This window comes from Podarcis pityusensis (assembly GCF_964106645.2).
Source record: "Podarcis pityusensis genome assembly, chromosome: 1".
Classification (NCBI taxonomy): domain Eukaryota; kingdom Metazoa; phylum Chordata; class Lepidosauria; order Squamata; family Lacertidae; genus Podarcis; species Podarcis pityusensis.
This window is the reverse complement of record NC_138028.1, coordinates 130,699,014-130,719,045: the sequence shown is the minus strand read 5'-3', so window position 1 is coordinate 130,719,045 and position 20,032 is coordinate 130,699,014. Positions and strand designations below refer to the sequence as shown.

At 45.2% G+C, this 20,032-nt stretch overlaps 1 protein-coding gene across 2 annotated transcripts in view; it reads right to left on the bottom strand.

Annotated features, from left to right (window-relative positions):
- PARD3B (par-3 family cell polarity regulator beta) overlaps nucleotides 1–19,274 on the bottom strand; it is a 599,449-nt gene extending 580,175 nt beyond the window's left edge. Inside the window, exon 1 of one of the 2 annotated variants that reach the window (XM_081015796.1) lies at nucleotides 18,981–19,274. In XM_081015796.1, the coding sequence (XP_080871922.1) occupies nucleotides 18,981–19,100 (120 nt within the window). In that variant the 5' untranslated portion in view covers nucleotides 19,101–19,274. The remainder of the gene's footprint in view (nucleotides 1–18,980) is intronic. The other variant, XM_081015795.1, reaches the window with a different exon arrangement.
- Between the last annotated feature and the right edge of the window lie 758 nt (nucleotides 19,275–20,032).

Sequence of the window (20,032 nt, the reverse complement as noted above, 5' to 3'; positions counted from 1 at the left end):
AAAATGAAAGCCATAAACAATGTACTGCAGTCGCGCAGTCAATCAATCAATCAGTAGCTGAACTGGGTCCCACACAGTCACACACACAAAAACAGCAGCAAAAACAAAAATGCAAAATAAATAACAAAAACAGACAGACCTCAGCGTAACACTCAAAACGGAAGTGTGGCACTCAAATTGGAAGCGTAACACTCAAAACGGAGCATGTTTGGCTTCCAAAAAAAGTTTGCAAACCGGAACTCTTCCTTCCAGGTTTGCAGTGTTAGGGTTCCAAGTTGTTTGAGTACCAAGGCGTTTGAGAACCAAGGTACCACTGTATTTACACAACATGATCCAATACATGTAGCTGATTACAATATTTGGATACATTAATTTCATGGTTTGCAAACACTTGTCTAAACTGGGTTATTTCAGCAACATCTCTCTTTACAATTCTTTACAATCAAGGGAGATGTGGTCTCATTACCCTGAATAGCCATTGATGCCTTATCCTCCCTGAAATGGCTCATGGACCCCTTTGAAGACTCTTTGATTTCAGTTGGCTTCAAGACATCTAAGTTCCAACTTGAAGTCGGTGGGATTTTGCTGTTGTACAATTATGCATTTGAATGTATTGCAGTGTTGAAGCCAGTTGCAGCGGAATGGGAAAATACTATTTTTTTGAAAGTCTGAATAAATGTCACAATGGCCAGAGGTGTGTTCATACTTCCCTGCTCTCTCTATGTGCCCAGGTACTCTATTCTGATCTTAAAAATGGAAAGCGTAATGCTGGTGGTCAACAAAAGAGTTTAAAGACTGTCTAAAGGCCAATTTAAAAAAATGTAGTATAAACACCAACAATTGGGAAACACTGGCCTGCAAGCCCTCCAATTGGAGAACAGCCTTTACCAAAGGTGTCATGGGCTTTGAAGACACTTGAACATAGGATGAAAGGGAGAAATGTGCTAAAAGTAAGGCACACTTGGCAAACCCTCACCGTAATCAACTCCTACCCGGAAACCCATGTCCCCACTGTGGAAGGACGTGTGGATCCAGGCCTCCACAGTCACTTACGGATTCACTGTTAAAACCGGGTTTATGGAAGACAATCTTACTCTGCTACAAGTGATCGCCAAAGAAGAGGAAGATGTACTTTCAAGAATGACAGCTCCTTCAGAAGCCAACATCACCTGCCTATTTAAACTTTATTATTCATAAAAGTTTATATACTGCTTGATGGCGAATAAAAATCTCTAGGCGGTTTACAATAAATAATTAAAATTATCAATAAGAACACTTATAAACAAGTGATTAAAAACATGCAAATGATAACTAACACAAACAAAGAGATTAAAACATGTCAACAACATCTATGTTTCTGGACATAGAAGAAGAAGAGGAGGAGGAGGAGGAGGAGTGTGGACTTGATATCCTGCCTTTCACTCCCCTTAAGGAGTCTCAAAGCGGCCAACAATCTCCTTTCCCTTCCTCCCCCACAACAAATACTCTGTGAGGTGAGTGAGGCTGAGAGACTTCAAAGAAGTGTGACTAGCCCAAGGTCACCCAGCAGCTACATGTGGAGGAGCGGGGAAGCGAACCCGGTTCACCAGATTACGAGAACAACAGGCAGGGAATTCTGAAGTATAAAGGCTAGCACACTAAAACATTATGTAGTCAAGCAGGCATATATGGGGCAAGCTAAGAGTGCAAGTGAAGTGTTCTCAAACTGCTAAGGACTTTATATACCAAGAGTAACACCTTGAACTTTGTCCAATACCAAGTCAGCAATCCACGTCATTGTTTGGTCAGCTTCTGAGCAAGACTTGCCCCACTTCTCCTCTAGTCTTCCTCTGCCTTGCTTCATAACCCTATAGCTTTCTTCACCGGATCATCTCCCAGAGCCTTCAGGAGCACATCAAGTTCCATCCATCCCCATGGGAGGTTCATCCAAACAGGTGTTCACCCTTAAAGAAGGAAGAGTGATTGCCACTACTAGTTCAAACTCAGGGCCAGATTTAGGTTTGATGAGGCCCTAAGCTACTGAAGGTAATAGGGCCCTTTATATGTCCAGCTGTCCTTTGTCAACAACAAATTGCCACTGTTTTTTGTGTTGAATATATGCTATATGGTAATTTATGGATCTAATAGATAGGGTGGCACTGTGGGTTTAACCACAGAGCCTAGGACTTGCCAATCAGAAGGTCGGTGGTTCGAATCCCCGCGACGGGGTGAGCTCCCGTTGCTCGGTCCCTGCTCCTGCCAACCTAGCAGTTCAAAAGCACGTCAAAAAGTGCAAGTAGATAAATAGGTACCGCTCCAGCGGGAAGGTAAACGGCGTTTCCGTGTGCTGCTCTGGTTTGCCAGAAGCGGTTTAGTCATGCTGGCCACATGACCCAGAAGCTGTACGCCGGCTCCCTCAGCCAATAAAGCGAGATGAGCGCCACAACGTCGGCTACAACTGGACCTAATGGTCAGGGGTCCCTTTACCCTTACCTAGGTATTTAAAACCATTTGCACATGCAGAATGTAGGCACCCTATATATAGAAATGAGCAAACCAGTGATATTTTAGAGAGCAGGCTAGCAGGCGGGGCCCATTACTTAGATCATGGGAGCCTACACAACACAAAACACTGTTGCTGTATGTAGGTTTTATTTTATTTGTTTTTTATCTTATATTTTGAAAATGTACATCCAGGTGTTTTTTCTTTAAATTTTTTTTGGGGGGGAGCCAAGAGAGTGGGGACTTAAGCTATAGCTTGTTTAGCTTATACGTAAATCCAGCACTGTTCAAACTTCATTACATGTTTGATATCACTGCATACATAGTAAAAAAATATCTAACACTTGTCTTATTTCACTGGACAACTCCTAATGAAATGGAGCTAGAGGTAAGCAAAAACTGAGTCCGCTAGCAATCTAAATTCCATATAAGATCATCAACATTGCTTAAAACTTCTCAAGGCTGTTTTGTTAAAGGGGTATCATTAAGTATATGGCTTTTAGCAATAAATCCACCTTAGTTCTTTCTCAGTATTTGAAATAATCAGAGCCCATTAATATGTTTTCAGGACGCCAGTTGTCAAACACAAGAAACCGAGGCTCCAGGAAAAGATATACAAAGCTGTCATTACTGAATTAAAGACAACCAACCAACCCCCGATTGAATTTGTTCATGAACCTTAACAACTTTGCAGAATGCATTTTGTGACACTATCAAGGTGGCGCCCATTGTTCCAGATTTATTTGACGAATCAAGCAGTCAGTCAATCAATCTACAACCAGCATGCAAAAGGTTCTGCGCAGCTCACAAAAGAACAGGGGAGGACACACACAATCACTGCAGTGTTCACGTTTGAACAATGGCTAAATAAAAAGGAGTATCAAGGATGCAGCCATCTAGAAATGAGAGCATTCTTCACATTATCTACTCAAACCGTTAAAAGATGAAAGGTCAGAGGTTGGGCTAATGCTCTACTTAGTAATATGCTAATTTCGAAGCCATAGCCATTAAAAAAAAACCTGTCAGGATCATAATAAAGCAGACAATTCATCAACAGGTTTACCTTCTCCAAATTATAAGGTATAATTTTAACACAGAGACACACAATATGCATCTAAATTAAAGTCCAGCACTTTATTTACCAATGCAAGCCACAGCAGGGGAGGGAGTTATATATATAAAATATGTATAGATAGATAGATAGATAGATAGATAGATATAGATACATAAAGGTAAAGGTAAAGGTACCCCTGCCCGTACGGGCCAGTTGTGTCCGACTCTGGGGTTGCGTGCCCATCTCGCTTAAGACGCCGGGGGCCAGCGCTGTCCGAAGACACTTCCGGGTCACGTGGCCAGCGTGACAAGCTGCATCTGGTGAGCCAGCGCAGCACACGGAAACGCCGTTTACCTTCCCGCTAGTAAGCGGTCCCTATTTATCTACTTGCACCCGGGGGTGCTTTCGAACTGCTAGGTTGGCAGGTGCTGGGACCAAGCAACGGGAGCGCACCCCGCCGCGGGGATTCGAACCGCCGACCTGACGATCGGCAAGTCCTAGGCGCTGAGGTTTTACCCACAGCACCAACCGCGTCCCTCATATTATATAGATATATAGATATAGATACATATCTATTATATATATATATATATATATATATATATATATATATATATATATATTATAGAGAGAGAGAGATAGGTATATAGATAGATATACACATCTATATAGATGGCTTTAGCATTTTACAAAACTGGGAGTAATAATAGTAATTCTGCCAGCTATTTTGCAACATATTCCCGCTGGCGCACAGGAATAATGCAATCAATGAATGGTATTTTTTAAATGGTTCTTCCAGTAATTATTGTTGTCACTCAACATGAATATTCCTTAGCCACTCTTCCTATCCCTGGGGAAACTTTAGATCAAAGCTGATTTCTGGTTGATGCACTTTGTGCAGAAATAAATAAGACCGATTTCAAACCCACAGAGAAGAGCGCCTTATGAGCCATTGTGCCAGCACAACAGCAGTGCACAGGATAATGGATCTCATCATTAGCAATGCCACCATTCAGGGCCCTGCAACCAACCAGCATAGGATCTACTGTGCCAGTGATGTCGTATCTACAAGGCGTAGAGAGCCAGTGTGGTGTAGTGGTTAAGAGCGGTAGTCTCGTAATCTGGGGAACCGGGTTCGCTTCCCTGCTCCTCCACATGCAGCTGCTGGGTGACCTTGGGCCAGTCACACTTCTCTGAAGTCTCTCAGCCCCACTCACCTCACAGAGTGTTTGTTGTGGGGGAGGAAGGGAAAGGAGAATGTTAGCCGCTTTGAGACTCCTTAAAGGGAGTGAAAGGCGGGATATCAAATCCAAACTCCTCCTCCTAGAAGCCTCCTGAGCCAATTTTACACTGAAGGAACAAGGGGGAAAGGTTCTCTCAGCAAGTAAGAGAGAGTAACTTTTTACTCTCAAGCAAGTAAGCAGGATAGCTCTGCCAGGGACAAATCACTTCTGCAGATGACTAGAGCAACGAAGGATCTCAGAAGAAGTCAAAACACTCACATCCATGTCAGCAAGAATTAGGGGAAACCAAAGCAGTTATTAAGAGGGGGGGATGGGGATGTATGCCACAAAAGCAAACCAAGGAAATCACTGTGGTTTACCAAATAACATATGCAAAATTCTGGGTTTGAAATCCATGAGATCATTTTGCGGTATAATTCTATCTGGGGGGGGGGGTGGAATATATAGCCGTACGTCTTTCTCATTCAATATTATGGGACAAAGTCTTTCATTTATGGGACTATAGTCTCTGTCGACTTTTCTCAGCTTTGACTCGTATGCCCTTTCCTTGACAGTGATATCACCACCTCAGCAATCCATGCACTGGTAACCCCCTCCCCTCCAAATGACTGCAATGTGTTGAATATGCCTTTAAAGGCCATCCATAACTACAATTTGTGAAGAATGCAGCAGCAAGATTTCTACTTGAACACATTACACCAGTGCTTTATTCCCTCCATTGCCTAGGTCCATGTCTAGGTTCACTGCAAAATGGTGGCTTCAACATTAGGTCCTGCACCACTTAGGACTTGGGGTACTTAAAGGATTGACCCTCTCCCTACACAAAAACACATCTCTGGGCTCCAAAATAATAATAATAATAATTTATTATTTATACCCCACCCATCTGGCTGGGCTTCCCCAGCCACTTTGGGTGGCTTCCAACAAAATATTAAAATACAGTAATCCATCAAACATTAAAAGCTTCCCTTCAGATGTCTTCTAAAAGTCTGGTAGTTGTTGTTCTCTTTGACATCTGGTGGGAGGGCGTTCCACAGGGCGGGTGCCACTACCGAGAAGGCCCTCTGCCTGGTTCCCCATAACTTGGCTTCTTGCAGTGAGGGAACCGCCAGAAGGCCCTCGGTGCTGGACCTCAGTGTCCGGGCAGAACGATGGGGGTGGAGACGCTCCTTCAGGTATACTGAAAATCATCAGCTGAGCCTCCCACCTTTGGATGGCCCCTCAATCCGAGACAGAAAGAGGGAACATCAGTGATGCCCTCAGTCATAGGATGCCTTCCCCTGAGAAGTCTGCCTGGAACTGACATTATTCTCTTTTCAGCATCTGGCAAATACCTTTTTTATTTTATTTAACACCATTCTCCAAGCTAGTTTAGAACTGTATTAACATCTTAAACCCTCCATTTCGTGACTAGTGTGTTGCTTTAGCTCGGAAAGGATGTTTTATGATTCTGACATTTTAGGATTACAACAGAATTTATTTTACTTTTCACATTGTCACCGGTAGTTGTGCTTTGATAGTTGTTGTTGTGCCAATTAATGGCTAGTATTTTGTTGGATTTTATTATTTTAAAACTGTTTTAATTGTTCATTGCCTGGAGAAGTTTGCTATGGGGCAATTCACACATACAATAAAAAGTAAATAATAAAATTCATACTGTGAAAAGGGTTCTCTCCTTAACCTGGCAAGCAATCACCAGCAACTCCCACAAAAGCATGAGGAGCTGTTGCAAGAAGTGATACTTGAGCTTATTAATATGCTTGTCATGGTGAACGAACTTTAATGCTGTACAGCTTAATTAAGATTTTCTATTCAAGAAAACATATTGATGCAAGGGCAAATTAGAGGGTTGTTAATGAACTCTGATCCATAAAGGATAAATTAATATTTAGTTGGGTATGAGACAGTATAATCTTGAACATGTCTGAATAAGTTGCATCTGAAAACTCCGCCTACAGTTTCTCATGCTACAAGAACACAGATAATCCTACTCACTGGGAAAATTAGAAATAACGGTCTTCATCCAAGCATGGAAACACAACTGAAGGAAATCACTATAGACCAACCCTGGTTGTTACAAGAATTAATTTCACCTTCCTCTCTTAACAAATACAATATACCACACTGGTTTAGCAGCTATGTTTTGCTTCTTAAAAAGAAATGCTTAATCGTGGGGAAACAATGTCCAAGGCCAAACAGAGGTCAAAGTAACCAGAAAACTAACCCAGAATTTAGCACAGAATTAACATCTTGTGTGTCCTGACTCCTGACATCTTCCTCACCTCTCGTTTATTGAAAGACCCCATATAAGTGGCTCTGCTCAAACTGGGAAAGAGGGTGATATTGCAGAAAACATGTGGGTATCATAGAATATATATCTCATTTGGTAATTTAACCTCCACACCCCAAAAGCAGCAGGAATAGGACAATCACCTCCATCCATTCCTTTGGTCAACAACGGAAATGGTCAGGGGAAGTCAGTTGCAGTACAGTGGTACCTCGGGTTAAGTACTTAATTCATTCCGGAGGTCCGTACTTAACCTGAAACTGTTCTTAACCTGAAGCACCACTTTATCTAATGGGGCCTCCTGCTGCTGCCGCGCCGCCGGAGGACAATTTCTGTTCTCATCCTGAAGCAAAGTTCTTAACCTGAAGCACTATTTCTGGGTTAGCGGAGTCTGTAACCTGAAGCGTATGTAACCCGAGGTACCACTGTATGCTTATTTTCAGAAATATTCTCATTTAGTCTAGTTCACTTCTTTTTTGCAGCAAAATGATCTAACTATCCAAGTCCTTTATCTACTGTTCCATTTCTCCAAATTCAGTCCCTGGTTCACACATTATGCTAAGCCACGGGGCATTTAATAACCACAAGTTAGCCAAAATTTGTCCCGCGGATTTTGAAACAAACCATGGCTTGTTTCCCCAGAGTCTCTATTTGCTTCCAGTTGTTCTTGTCTAACACCTTTGTAGCTTGGTGAGCACTGGCAGAGTGGAAACAGGGAAGACAAACCAGAAAGGGTGCAGGATTCAAACATAATGGCAAGCCAAGATTCATAAGCCTAAACCAAACCATGGCTTCAGATTATAGCTTGCTGGCAGTAACCAAGCATAGCTATGCCGCTAGGCAGGGTTCATACATAAAATACCGTATTTTTCACTCTATAAGACGCACCAGACCACAAGACGCACCTAGTTTTTGGAGGAGGAAAACAAGAAAAAAAATATTCTGTATCTCAGAAGCCAGAACAACAAAAGGGGTCGCTGTGCAGTGAAAGCAGCAATCCCTCTTGCTGTTCTGGCTTCTGTGATAGCTGCACAGCCTGCATTCGCTCCATAAGACGCACACACATTTCCCCTTACTTTTTAGGAGGGAAAAAGTGAGTCTTATAGAGCAAAAAATTCGGTAGGTTAGAATTATACGGCTAAGGTGTTCGAAACTGAGATATGAAAGTTAGGAGCTAAATGGCACCTTAAACCGAGGTTATGGTCGCAACAACAGAATGTCCAGGCACACTTTTTTGAATAACGAAGAATACAAAGCTGAAAAATGAATGAACTGCAGCTAAAATATTACGTTCATTTTTCACACGGTCTAGTCCTTCTCCTACCTACCCCCCTAATATTCTTAAGAGGGTCTCTTCTCCAGTCTTCAGAGAGTAGCTGGAAGTGGGGAGGCAGAAAATGGTCCTCCTTTCCTTCCACTCTTCAGTTTTAATCTGAAATCTTAGGCGCAGCACTGTGCCCAGAGCTCAGAAACTGCTTGCGTTCATGAAATCCCCTGCCGCAAAATGTGCATAGAACAATGGGAGTTTCGGATGCTGCCAAGCCGCACCATCTCACCTGTCTCATTAATTAACTTTTTGTGCTAATCTAACTTTACTTGTGTTCTTTCCCTTACCTTCCTCAGCATTCAGTCTACAAGCCAGTGTGGAAGCAGATTTAGAGGCAACTAAGTCAAGTACTAGTGATGTATGGAAGTGAGAGCTGAAGTGAGAGCTGGACCATCAAGAAGGCTGATCGCCGAAGAATTGATGCTTTTGAATTATGGTGCTGGAGGAGACTCGTGAGAGTCCCATGGACTGCAAGAAGATCAAACCTCTCCATTCTGAAGGAAATCAGCCCTGAGTGCTCACTGGAAGGACAGATCGTGAAGCTGAGGCTCCAAGACTTTGGCCACTTCATGAGAAGAGAAGACTCCCTAGAAAAGACCCTGATGTTGGGAAAGATGGAGGGCACAAGGAGAAGGGGACGCCAGAGGAGGAGATGGTTAGACAGTGTTCTCGAAGCTACCAGCATGAGTCTGACCAAACTGTGGGAGGCAGTGGAAGACAGGAGTGCCTGGCGTGCTCTCATCCATGGGGTCACGGAGAGTCGGACATGACTGAACGACTAAACAACAACAACAACAACAACAAAGTCAAGTACAAGCAACTCCCCTCTTGCACATGATCGACTGGTGTGCGACAATGCACACACATGGCACCAGGAAAACAGAAGCAGCAGGAGAGAGCTGGAAAGTCCTTCTGGCTTGCAGAAAGGCCCTCCCAGAGTCCAAAGAGGGTGCTGAAGAGACCAGAGGCACAGCAGGGCTTTGTTTTGGCTGCTCAGCCTCCCCGCCTAACAGCTGGCGTGGGGGAAAGCAGTTACTGCTGCCACACTAACCTGTGCATCAGCTGTTCGATGGGGAAGCTGAGCAGCCAAAGCAAAGCCCTACTGCACCTCCAGCTGTGGGGAGGGTATCTTCATGGGCCACGCCAATTCTCTAGGGTGCTCCCCGCGTACGTGCATTTCACTCATGCACACAGGGCGCCGGGAAGTAACATAGCACCTGCGTAAGTGGGGAGTCGCCTGTAAAGATATTTGCATTATCCATCAATCTATCGGAGGCCCAGAATAGGAAATAACACCATTAGAAGCAAAAGCATAGTTTTACTGAACTAGTCCTGATGCACAGTTATTCCTTCTCTTCCAATACCAGCAGCAAGTTTTGTCTCTGGCAAGGACTAAATTATTGAGACTAAATTCTTAATTGATCGCCACAGGAAATCCACCCAGAAGACCTCTAAGCAGAAAACCTCACTGAACAGTTGCAGTTCCAAGTCCTACTTCTTTATACGTAATTAAAGGGTCACACCTCAGGGGGAGTCAGGGACAACCTGCTTACTTCTGCTGGTTGATAACAGTTACCGTATTTTTCACCCTATAGGATGCACTTTTTCCCCTCCAAAAATGAAGGGGAAATGTGTGTGCGTCCTATGGGGCGATTGCAGGCTTTCGCTGAAGTCTGGAGAGTAAGATGGGTCGGTGCACCGACCCCTCTCGCTCTCCAGGCTTCAGGAAGCTCTGCGCAACCCTCGGGAGACCGGCTCCCGATGGCCGCGCAGAGCTGCCTCCAGTCCCGGACTCAGCGCAGCTCTGCGCGGCCATCGGGAGCCGGGCGCGAAGTCCCGCCCAGCTCCCAATGGCTGCGCAGAGGTGCCTGCAGTCCCGGGCTCAGCGCACTTCTCCCCATTGCCAGCCCCACAAGCTTGGGGTACAGCGGGGAGGCGGAGCCCCGCACCTGGGGGGGGAAATAAAAAAAAATTTCTTTATTTCCCCCCCAAAAAACTAGGTGCGTCCTATGGGCCGGTGCGTCCTATGGGGCGCAAAATACAGTAACTGATTTGTACTCCCACTGGGAAAAAGAAAGAAAAGAAAACTAGGTTGTTTTGGCATTTATTTTTGAAAAAAAAATCCATGTTAACTACTGCTAATCATCTTATTTTCTTTTAAACGCTTACAAAATCACTTACAAACTACATTCACGCAGCATTAACTCTGCTGGGTGTGTGACGTTTCTCTAATTGGATTACAGGTTGTAGAGCAACTCTAATTTCTTTAAAAAAAAAACACAAAAAAACCAAACCATGAATACAGGATTTCTGATAGTTTTGAGATCAGACTACTAGAGATAAGGGCTCTGAAGAAAATATTTATTTTTTTTAGTCACAGGAAAGATATAGTCCCCACAGGGTTGATGTGTGGCACCACACCAGTTTACATCCTTGTGATTGAACTTTTTTGTTACCATATTTTTCGCTCTATAGGACGCACCCAACCATAGGACGCACCTTGTTTAGAGGGGGAGAACAAGGGGAAAAAATTCTCCCCCTCTCTGCTCAGCGCCCCTTCAGCGAAGCGGCAGGAGAAATGGAGCCCCTTCCATTTCTCCTGCCGCTTTGCTGAAGGGGCGCTGCGCAGAGGGGGGGAGAATTTTTTTTTCTTGTTCTCCCCCTCTAAAACAAGGTGCTTTCTGTGCGGTCAAGGTGCGTTCACCCAAAGCCTTCGGAGCGCAGCAGGAGTTCCCGCTGCGCTCTGGAGGCTTCAGGCAGCTACCTTGGAAGCCTGGAGAGTGAGAGGCGTCGCTGCGCACTGACCCCTCTCGCTCTCCAGGCTTCAGTGAAGGCAACCCGAAGCCTCAGGAGCGAGGAGGGAGCACTCCCTCTACGCTTCGGAGGCTTTGCGTTGCTATCGCTGAAACCAAGGAGCCTGAATTCACTCCATGGGACGCACACACATTTCACCTTAATTCTGGATGGCAAAAAGTGCGTCATATAGAGCGAAAAATACGGTATTTATCCGTTATCGACAACTTTCGATAATCAACCAAGCATGTGGAAAGCAAGATGTCCAGGTGTCAGGATGGCGCCTGACATCTCCACCATCTGAAGAAGAAGAAGAAGAGTTTGGATTTGATATCCCGCCTTTCACTCCCTTTAAGGAGTCTCAAAGCGGCTAACATTCTCCTTTCCCTTCCTCCCCCACAACAAACACTCTGTGAGGTGAGTGGGGCTGGGAGACTTCAAAGAAGTGTGACTGGCCCAAGGTCACCCAGCAGCTGCATGTGGAGGAGTGGAGACTCGAACCCGGTTCCCCAGATTACGAGACTACCGCTCTTAACCACTACACCACACTGGCTCTCTGGAGCTGCATGCTTGCAGATCCTTGGATCTTGACTGCTTTCAGACACGAGCTACACATCCTGTAGAATTCTATCAGCTATTTTTCATCTGCACAATCGGAATGAATTTCAGGAACCCAAAAGTCATATTACAAATTTGACTTTTGAGGCATCTGGCCCCAAAATGGCAACTCAGTCTTTCGTTTAGGGGACGGTAAGGTAAAAGTAAAGGGACCCCTGACCGCTAAGTCCAGTCGCAGACGACTCTGGGGTTGCAGTGCTCAGCTTACTTTATTGGCCGAGGGAGCCGGCGTACAGCTTCCGGATCACATGGCCAACATGACTAAGCTGCTTCTGGCAAACCAGAGCAGCGCAGGTAAACGCCGTTTACCTTCCCACCGGAGTGGTGCCTACTTATCTACTTGCACTTTGACGTGCTTTCGAACTGCTAGGTTGTCAGGAGCAGGGACCGAACAACGGGAGCTCACTCTGTCACGGGGATTCAAACCGCCGACCTTCTGATCGGCAAGCCCTAGGCTCTGTGGTTGGAAGAGAGCGATCCCCACAGAAGCTTGGGAAAAGGTTGACAACTCTAGGAAATGGGGGGTGGGGCGCTGGAGGGATCTTTGCACCACAGTGCTGGATATGCTTAAGACGGCCCTGACCCTGAGATTAAGAGTCTCCATGCTCCAGCAACTGAGCTATCACACCGTCATGCACATACACCTGCGCATAAAGAACTTCATAAAGCACCAGCATTGTAGATACTCTTTTGAGACTAGAATTATTACAGGGCAGTGATGAGAAAACTTCACTTTACAGCAATGTTTAAAAAAATAAATAACCCTGTTAGAAACAAGGCTATCAGTCTTACAAAGGCACTCTGTTTTGACGAAGTCTGGAAAGATGGGCTAAATATAACCAGCCTCCTCCAGGTTTGGCAGCATTATGTTTCCAAATTGTGACTATCACTTGAGAAGAGATAATGGCAGATTTGTTTTGTTTTCTGTTTTGGTCTCTCACAAGCATGGAGGAAGCCTACCTAAGGGAGGTGTGGGCAGTAGGGGCAAAGTCTTCTCCAGCCCACCTCACCATGCAGTTTGTGAAAACAAGTTATTGGCTGGGATCCAAATCAAATGTACCATCCATGTACATGCCCACACAATATGTGCTTGGTTGCAGTAATATTTCATATTTCATAGTCACATAAATACTATGCAAAAATATACATTATACAAGCGTAAAGAAGTAGGCGGCAAGGAGATAATACAAGCTTAAACAAGACTTCTATAAATAACTGTATGATTTGTTCACATACATAATTCAGAGTATGTGTTGTTTATCCTACAGTCCCCAATTAAAAACAATAATACTACTTTGGCTTTTATAAACAATTTCAGTAAAGCAACGTCTTCAGAAATGTTGCCCATCCAATGACCTTTTAATGCTTTTTCCTTTCCTACTGGTTTTGGGGGACAGGGGGCGGGCAGGTGTGGGGGACTCCCTGGTCCTGAACGGGGTATCTGACTTTTAGAAGACACCTGAAGGAGGCAACCCTGTTTCGGGAAATTTTTAATGTCTAATGTTTTGCCATTTTGTATGTGCTGTAGGCTGCCCAGAGTGGTTGGGGAAACCTAGCCAGATGGGCAGGGTAAAAATAATAAATTTATTATTATTATTTATTTCCCCGCTATAAATCATTTAAAAAAGGGCATAATATTAACTTCCAGAACTCCCTTGTGGGTGCCAGTCCAAAGGGCCCTGAGAGATTCAGGAAGGTCAAGACCATGAAGGTGAACAGATCAGCGCACACAACACTTTGGCTTGCAGACCATATCTTGACTATGTAAGGAAGGCTGCTAGTGAGCATGGTGCCCCTGAATGACCTAATATTTGTCTCTACAGGTAGCAAGAGCACAACACTGCCCATATAGTTTTTACTTGCAAATGGTCCTTTCCTAGCTAGATACAGCTTGGTGTATACATTCGTACACACCAAGAGTTCAAACTATCAATTCACCCATTTCAATTTAGTATAGTGGTACCTCGGGTTAAGTACTTAATTCATTCTGGAGGTCCGTTCTTAACCTGAAACTGTTCTTAACCTGAAGCACCACTTTAGCTAATGGGGCCTCCTGCTGCCGCCGCGCCACCACAGCACAATTTCTATTCTCATCCTGAAGCAAAGTTCTTAACCCGAGGTACTATTTCTGGGTTAGTGGATTCTGTAACCTGAAGCGTATGTAACCCGAGGTACCACTGTATGCAGATCTGGCTCACCATTCAAAAACTCCTAGCTGGGATTATGGCTCCTAACTAGTAGTAACTATTCACTTTCCTATGCCTCCTTAAACCTGACAAGAGGCTTCATTTTAATATTGTTTTTTCTGTTTCAGAATTTGTCTCCATATGGCTAGTACAAGAGAAGAACACCCCATCTGTATTATAGCGAACAATGCAGGGGTTTTTTTGAGAATCTCTCGCAAGAAGTTTGACCTGAATTTTTCAGGTCTCTGGAATGTTTGTTTTGGATTCCCTAACTTCTTGCTCCCTCGTGAAACAAACTTACGAGGAAGTTTGACTGTTTGTTTTACCATCGTAATTAACGGTGACAATTTAGGCTTAGATAAATAACCAGGCACTTTGGATGCTATACACTAATAACTCAAACATTTATCAAAGACAGGAGAAGCTGAATCTTCATCTTTCCTCCCCTGAAAGCATTGCTTAAGAGGAACATTTAATTGAATGGAACTTCCCACACATAACTCAGACTGCATCCCAGATTCTTGTGAAGCGGATACACATATTTGCAATCAGTACGACAATCGAGATGCCATCCTGATGGATGCTATAGCCCAAGACATCTGAAGGGCCATAGGTCCCCACCACTCCTCCAGAACAGGCACATCCAACTCCCAAGAGACAGCGATCTACTCACAGTATATATTAAAAAAACCAGACAGTGATCTACCCATTGTCTTTGGAGAATGGACCAGAGTTGTTAAGCTTTTTTTAGGAAGCCAGAGTACGGGGGGCGGGTTTGTGGATCACGATCGATCTGTTGGACATGCCTGCTCTAGAATTACCGTATTTTTCGCTCTATAAGACACACCAGACCTTAAGACATAGTTTTGGAGGAGGAAAACGAGAGAAAAAAATATTCTGAATCTCAGAAGCCAGAACAACAAGAGGAATTGCTGCACAGCGAACCCTCTTGCAGTTCTGGCTTCTGGGATAGCTGCGCAGCCTGCATTTGCTCCATAAGACGCACACACATTTCCCCTTACTTTTTAGGAGGGAAAAAGTGAGTCTTATAGAGCAAAAAATACGGTAATTTCCTGGACTTTGGTCACAGAGTTACATTTATCATGGCCCCTATTCCAAGCCCCCTATTTCTTTCATAGGTGGTTCATGCAAAACTTTAAACACATCACCAAAGCTGGAACGCTAAGGTAAGTTCTGAAAGAGATTATGGTATATCTTTCGGAACTCAGAACATAGGCACGGTGATTACAATACATTGTTTCATACGCAAATAATTCATACCTGGTGCGCAAATTGTAATGCATTGTAATCAGCATAAAATACAAGGTATTTCCTTGTCAACGGAAGAAGAAAAAACTTAGAAGTGTTTCCTAGGGCTCTTTCTCAACCACCTACACTGATGTTGCATCTTGTGGATGAAAGAATACTCAGCTTGTGAAGCAGCTTTATCAAGAAGGGAAATGTGTCTGTAATCAGCTCTCTTCTAAATCAATCACACGGCACACAGGTGTCTAGGGTTTATGGTGTTAACAGAGCAATAAAAATGAAACACTTGCAGAGTACCTGATTTACATCATCAGCATGTGCTTGTTTTTAAAGGAGAAGGAAGAAAGCACTGATCAAGCATTTGTAGAAGCTTGGAAAAGACCACATTGGCCCAAACACACATTGATTTGAGAACCAAGGACTCTGAGGGGCATCTAAGGTAGGGTGGTCCAATGACCACATGTGGCCCTCTCCAAGGCCTTTCTTCGGGGCCCTCAGAAACATCTGACAGGGTCCTAGAGTCCTCCCACATCCTTCCCAGGATGTAGGAGTGCTCTAGGGCAGGCTTCCTCAAGCTCGGCCCTCCAGATGTTTTTGACCTACAACTCCCGTGATCCCTAGCTAGCAGGACCAGTGGTCAGGGATGATGGGAATTGTAGTCTCAAAACATCTGGAGGGCCGAGGTTGAGGAAGCCTGCTCTAGGGCTCTGCCAGAGCTTCGCAACGCCTTCCCAAAGCCCAGTGCATCACTTACCCAGCTTTGGGAAAGCAGCACGAAGGCTGGAGAGGAGCATCACATTTTGGCCTGACTCCTCACCCCTGCACAACACAGCAGTGTGCAGCCAGCGGGTTCCATGTTGAAGTACCCATTTGATATAAAAAGTTGGACTGCCCTGATCTATAAGTAAATAAGCACACCATCACCACTGTTTACCAAATACACCACTCCCTTTATGCCCTACTGCTTTATCTTCTTTATTATACCCATACTTAACACAGCAGAGTATAACGTATGTTTAGCAGCTCAATAAACAATCTGAAATAGCAACCGCCCATTATGGTGGAGGGGGAAGAGGACTGGGAGGGGCGATTTGTGTTTGCAAATGTTTCGTGGCAAAAATCAAGGCAGGAGACTTTATTATCATATTGCAGAACCACTTGGAAGGCCAAAACCAACCATCAAACCTCATGACTCTCCGAACTGTTCATGTAAAAGTTATCGGTTTTTTGCTACTCCATGGTTTGTTCTCAGTTAGTGTGATGCTTCTACTTTAAGTATGGCTATAAGATGAACATACAAAGCTGTCCGATATATCTAGCTCTATATTTTCAACATAGATATTGCCTATCATTGAGCTGATGGATTTCCCCAACCTAAAACATACAATTCTGCAACCAGCCGTGCCAAGCACTGGATTTGGCATGTCTCATAAAGAATGCATTCTACCATTGAGCTATAGTCCTGGTCCAGTAAGAAACACATGCCATTGGGGAATCAAGCCCTGGTTTCCCGCACGATGGACATACATGTTCGCCGCTCTACTAACAATGAAAAGGGTTCTCCATTTATCAGAGCCAGCAACTCATTGTAGTAAGGCATAGGTAGGCAAACTAAGGCCTGGGGGCTGGATCCGGCTCAATCGCTTCTAAATCCAGCCCGCGGACGGTCCGGAAATCAGCATGTTTTTCCATGAGTAGGATGTGTCCTTTTATTTAAAATGCATCTCTGGGTTATTTGTGGGGCCTGCCTGGTGTTTTTACATGAGTGGAAAGTGTGCTTTTATTTAAAATGCATCTCTGGGTTATTTGTGGGGCATAGGAATTCGTTCATTATTATTTTTTCAAAACGTAGTCTGGTCCCCCACAAGGTCTGAGGGACAGTGGACCGGCTCCTGCTGAAAAAGTTTGCTGACCCCTGTACAGTCATACCTCAGGATGAATATGCTTCGGGTTAGGCAAATTTGGGATGCGCTCCACGGCGACCCAGAGGTAACGGAGCACGTTACTTCCGGGTTTTGCTGCGCGCGCATGCACAGACCGTCAAAATGACGTCACGCACATGCGCAGAAGTGCCGAAACGTGACCCGTGCACGCGCAGACGCAGGTTACGTTCGCTTCAGGATGCGAACGGGGCTCCGGAACGGATCCCATTCGCATCCCGAGGTACCACTGTAGTTTGGTATCTGAAGAAGTGTGCATGCACACGAAAGCTCATACCAGTAACAAATTTAGTTGGTCTCTAAAGTGCTACTGGAAGGAATTTTTTAATTTTGTTTCCCCTATAGTAATGTATCCCTTTTGGTGTAAGACATGCCATGAACAAAAGAGATACTTTAAAAATAGAAAAGGTTCACAAGCAGTAACTCAGGTGGAACATGAAACTATCTGTTTAAGAAAGAGAGCAGAATTTGAAGATCATCCTGGAGCAAGGAACCAGCAGCTGTCTAGATGATACAACTCCAGTCATTGGCTATGGTGGTTGAGGCTGATACCAAGTCCAACACCCTTTGGTGGGCCACACATTCCCAACCCATCTCCTACAGGAAATACAGAGTCAAGACACAACAGAGGCTTACCTCTGACCCACCCACTTTCACACCATCCAACATACTGGGATCTTCAGAAGAAGGAACCAGAGGCAGCAGCTATGCCAGTCAGTCTTGCATGAAGGACAAGAGGAAAACAACATAGGGACAGAGCATGTTCTCCAGTTGCAAGGTGGACTCAAAGCACCTTCCCACAGCTGAATGCTCTCTGCCCAGCCTACAACATTAAAAGGCACATGGAGCTCAGCCATCCCATTTTTGGCGACTTCACCATTTCTCCTCCAGCAGTTGCCAGGTATGTGGGGCAGTGCGAGAACTCAGAATGAGATGGATGGAGATGGACCTACATAGCAATTGCTGTTAGATGCTACAGACTGGGTGAAGGTCATTCATCACAAGGAGGTTGGTTTTGCTGGCCATCAGCTTGGCAAAATCATAACGAATGCTAGAAAGTGACAAACAAGTCCAGTGATGCAGACTTTAACAAGTCTATGGCCCTTCAGTTTAGGAATCTTTAGTCACCTGTGGTAAGTAGCTCAGAAATGAAGAAGAAAAATAGCTAAGTTAACATGGAAGTTAGCGGCACTGCAAAACCCAGGACACTTAAATTAGAATAAAGGCCCGTTGAAGCAGTAAACAAAATAGAGCCGTACGTCTAACCTTCCGATTGTAACAATTCATACAAACATATTTGGCAGTGCTGTTCTGAGTATTATTTGCAACCTCTTGTCTTCCTGGTACTCAAGAGCTGCTATTGGCTAGACAACCTATCAGCTCCCAGGGAGATCTTATGATGGTGCTATATAAATCTAATAAATAAATAAAAGTTTGGCATTGCTATTTGCAACTAACGTTTTGCCTTTATAAACACTTCAGCCACACATAAAACACAACGGGTTTTTTTCCCTTAAAGGAAACCAGACAATATGTTTATAAGCAACATTGATGAAGGGAAATTGGCATGGAACATCACAATCCCATCGCTCATCTTATGCTGTGGTGTCATTTTTGACAGCAGTCTACCATCTACATGAAAAGGCCATTCAAGCAACTGGCAATGCGCTTCTGTCTCAAAATATGCACGCATGCAGCAGAAGGATGCATGCAATCACTTTGCAGGCAGAAGCCACAGGAGGCGACTTTGCCTTGCCTTGTTACAGGTAAAGAACATTCCTTACCTTTTCTTTGGTTCTCAGGTATCTCTGGAGAGCCTGCTGTGTTAAGTCTCTAACCGGGATCTGTCCATCTTTACAGGGAACCACAATCCCTGTCTTGCCAAAGCAAACCGTCACTTTCATCTCATCCAAATAAAAACCTATTTAGAGGCCTGTTGTTGTTGTTTTTTTAAAAAAACGAGGGGTTTCAAAAGGAAATGATTGGGGGGGAGGGCAGGGAGGAGAGAGGTGTGGGCAGCCTTGCCAGTAAAGCGAGCAAAATAACATTCACTTTCCAACTCTTAAAACAGATCCTAAGCCTCACTGTTTGGGGGCAATGGGGTGGGGGGGGGGGAGAAAAACGAAAAGCTCCTCTGAGCAGCAGCAGGTGTTTGAGGAAGGGGGAGAAAAAGAGAGAGAGAAGGAAAGAGGGCCAGAACTGCTGGAGGGAGAGAAACAGGCCCGGGAGATGGAGGCAGGCCAAGCAGCCCTGAAGGCTGAGGCAAAGCGCAACGGCAACAAAGGTCACACGCGAGTTCTCCAATGGAGAGGGAGAGAAAGAGGCAGAGTAAGGGAAGGAGGGATCGAGGCAGACTGGGTCTGCCCTATGGAAGCCAGCTGCACGCACCACGGAGGGGGAAGAGAGAGGAGGGTGGCGGTGGCGGCGAGCGCGGGGCCTCCGTCTCCTGCGCGCTCAAACGCAAGCGGCGGCTCGGAAGGAGTTGGGAAGCGGCGAAGGCGCGCAGCGGCGGCGGCGACCCCGAGGGCGAGGGAAAAGGGCGGCCCTTGGCTCCCCCACCCCGCCGAGCCTTCCCCACAGGCTGCTTCCCCAGAGGCGGAGGAGGCGGCCCAAACCGGAAGGGAGAGATTGGAAGCGTCTGTGCGCCCCAGGGGAAGAAGCGCAGGCCGAGCCTTGGAAAGAGGCGCGCCAAGGCGGCGAGGCACCTCGGTCTCGGAGGGAGGGCAGCTTGGGAACGGCGGGGGGGGGGGGGAGTTTGTTTCTTTCCTTCCTTCCTTCCTTCCTTTCTTTTCTCCTTCCCGCCGCCCGCCCCCTCTCCGTGGGGCAGCTGCCTGGG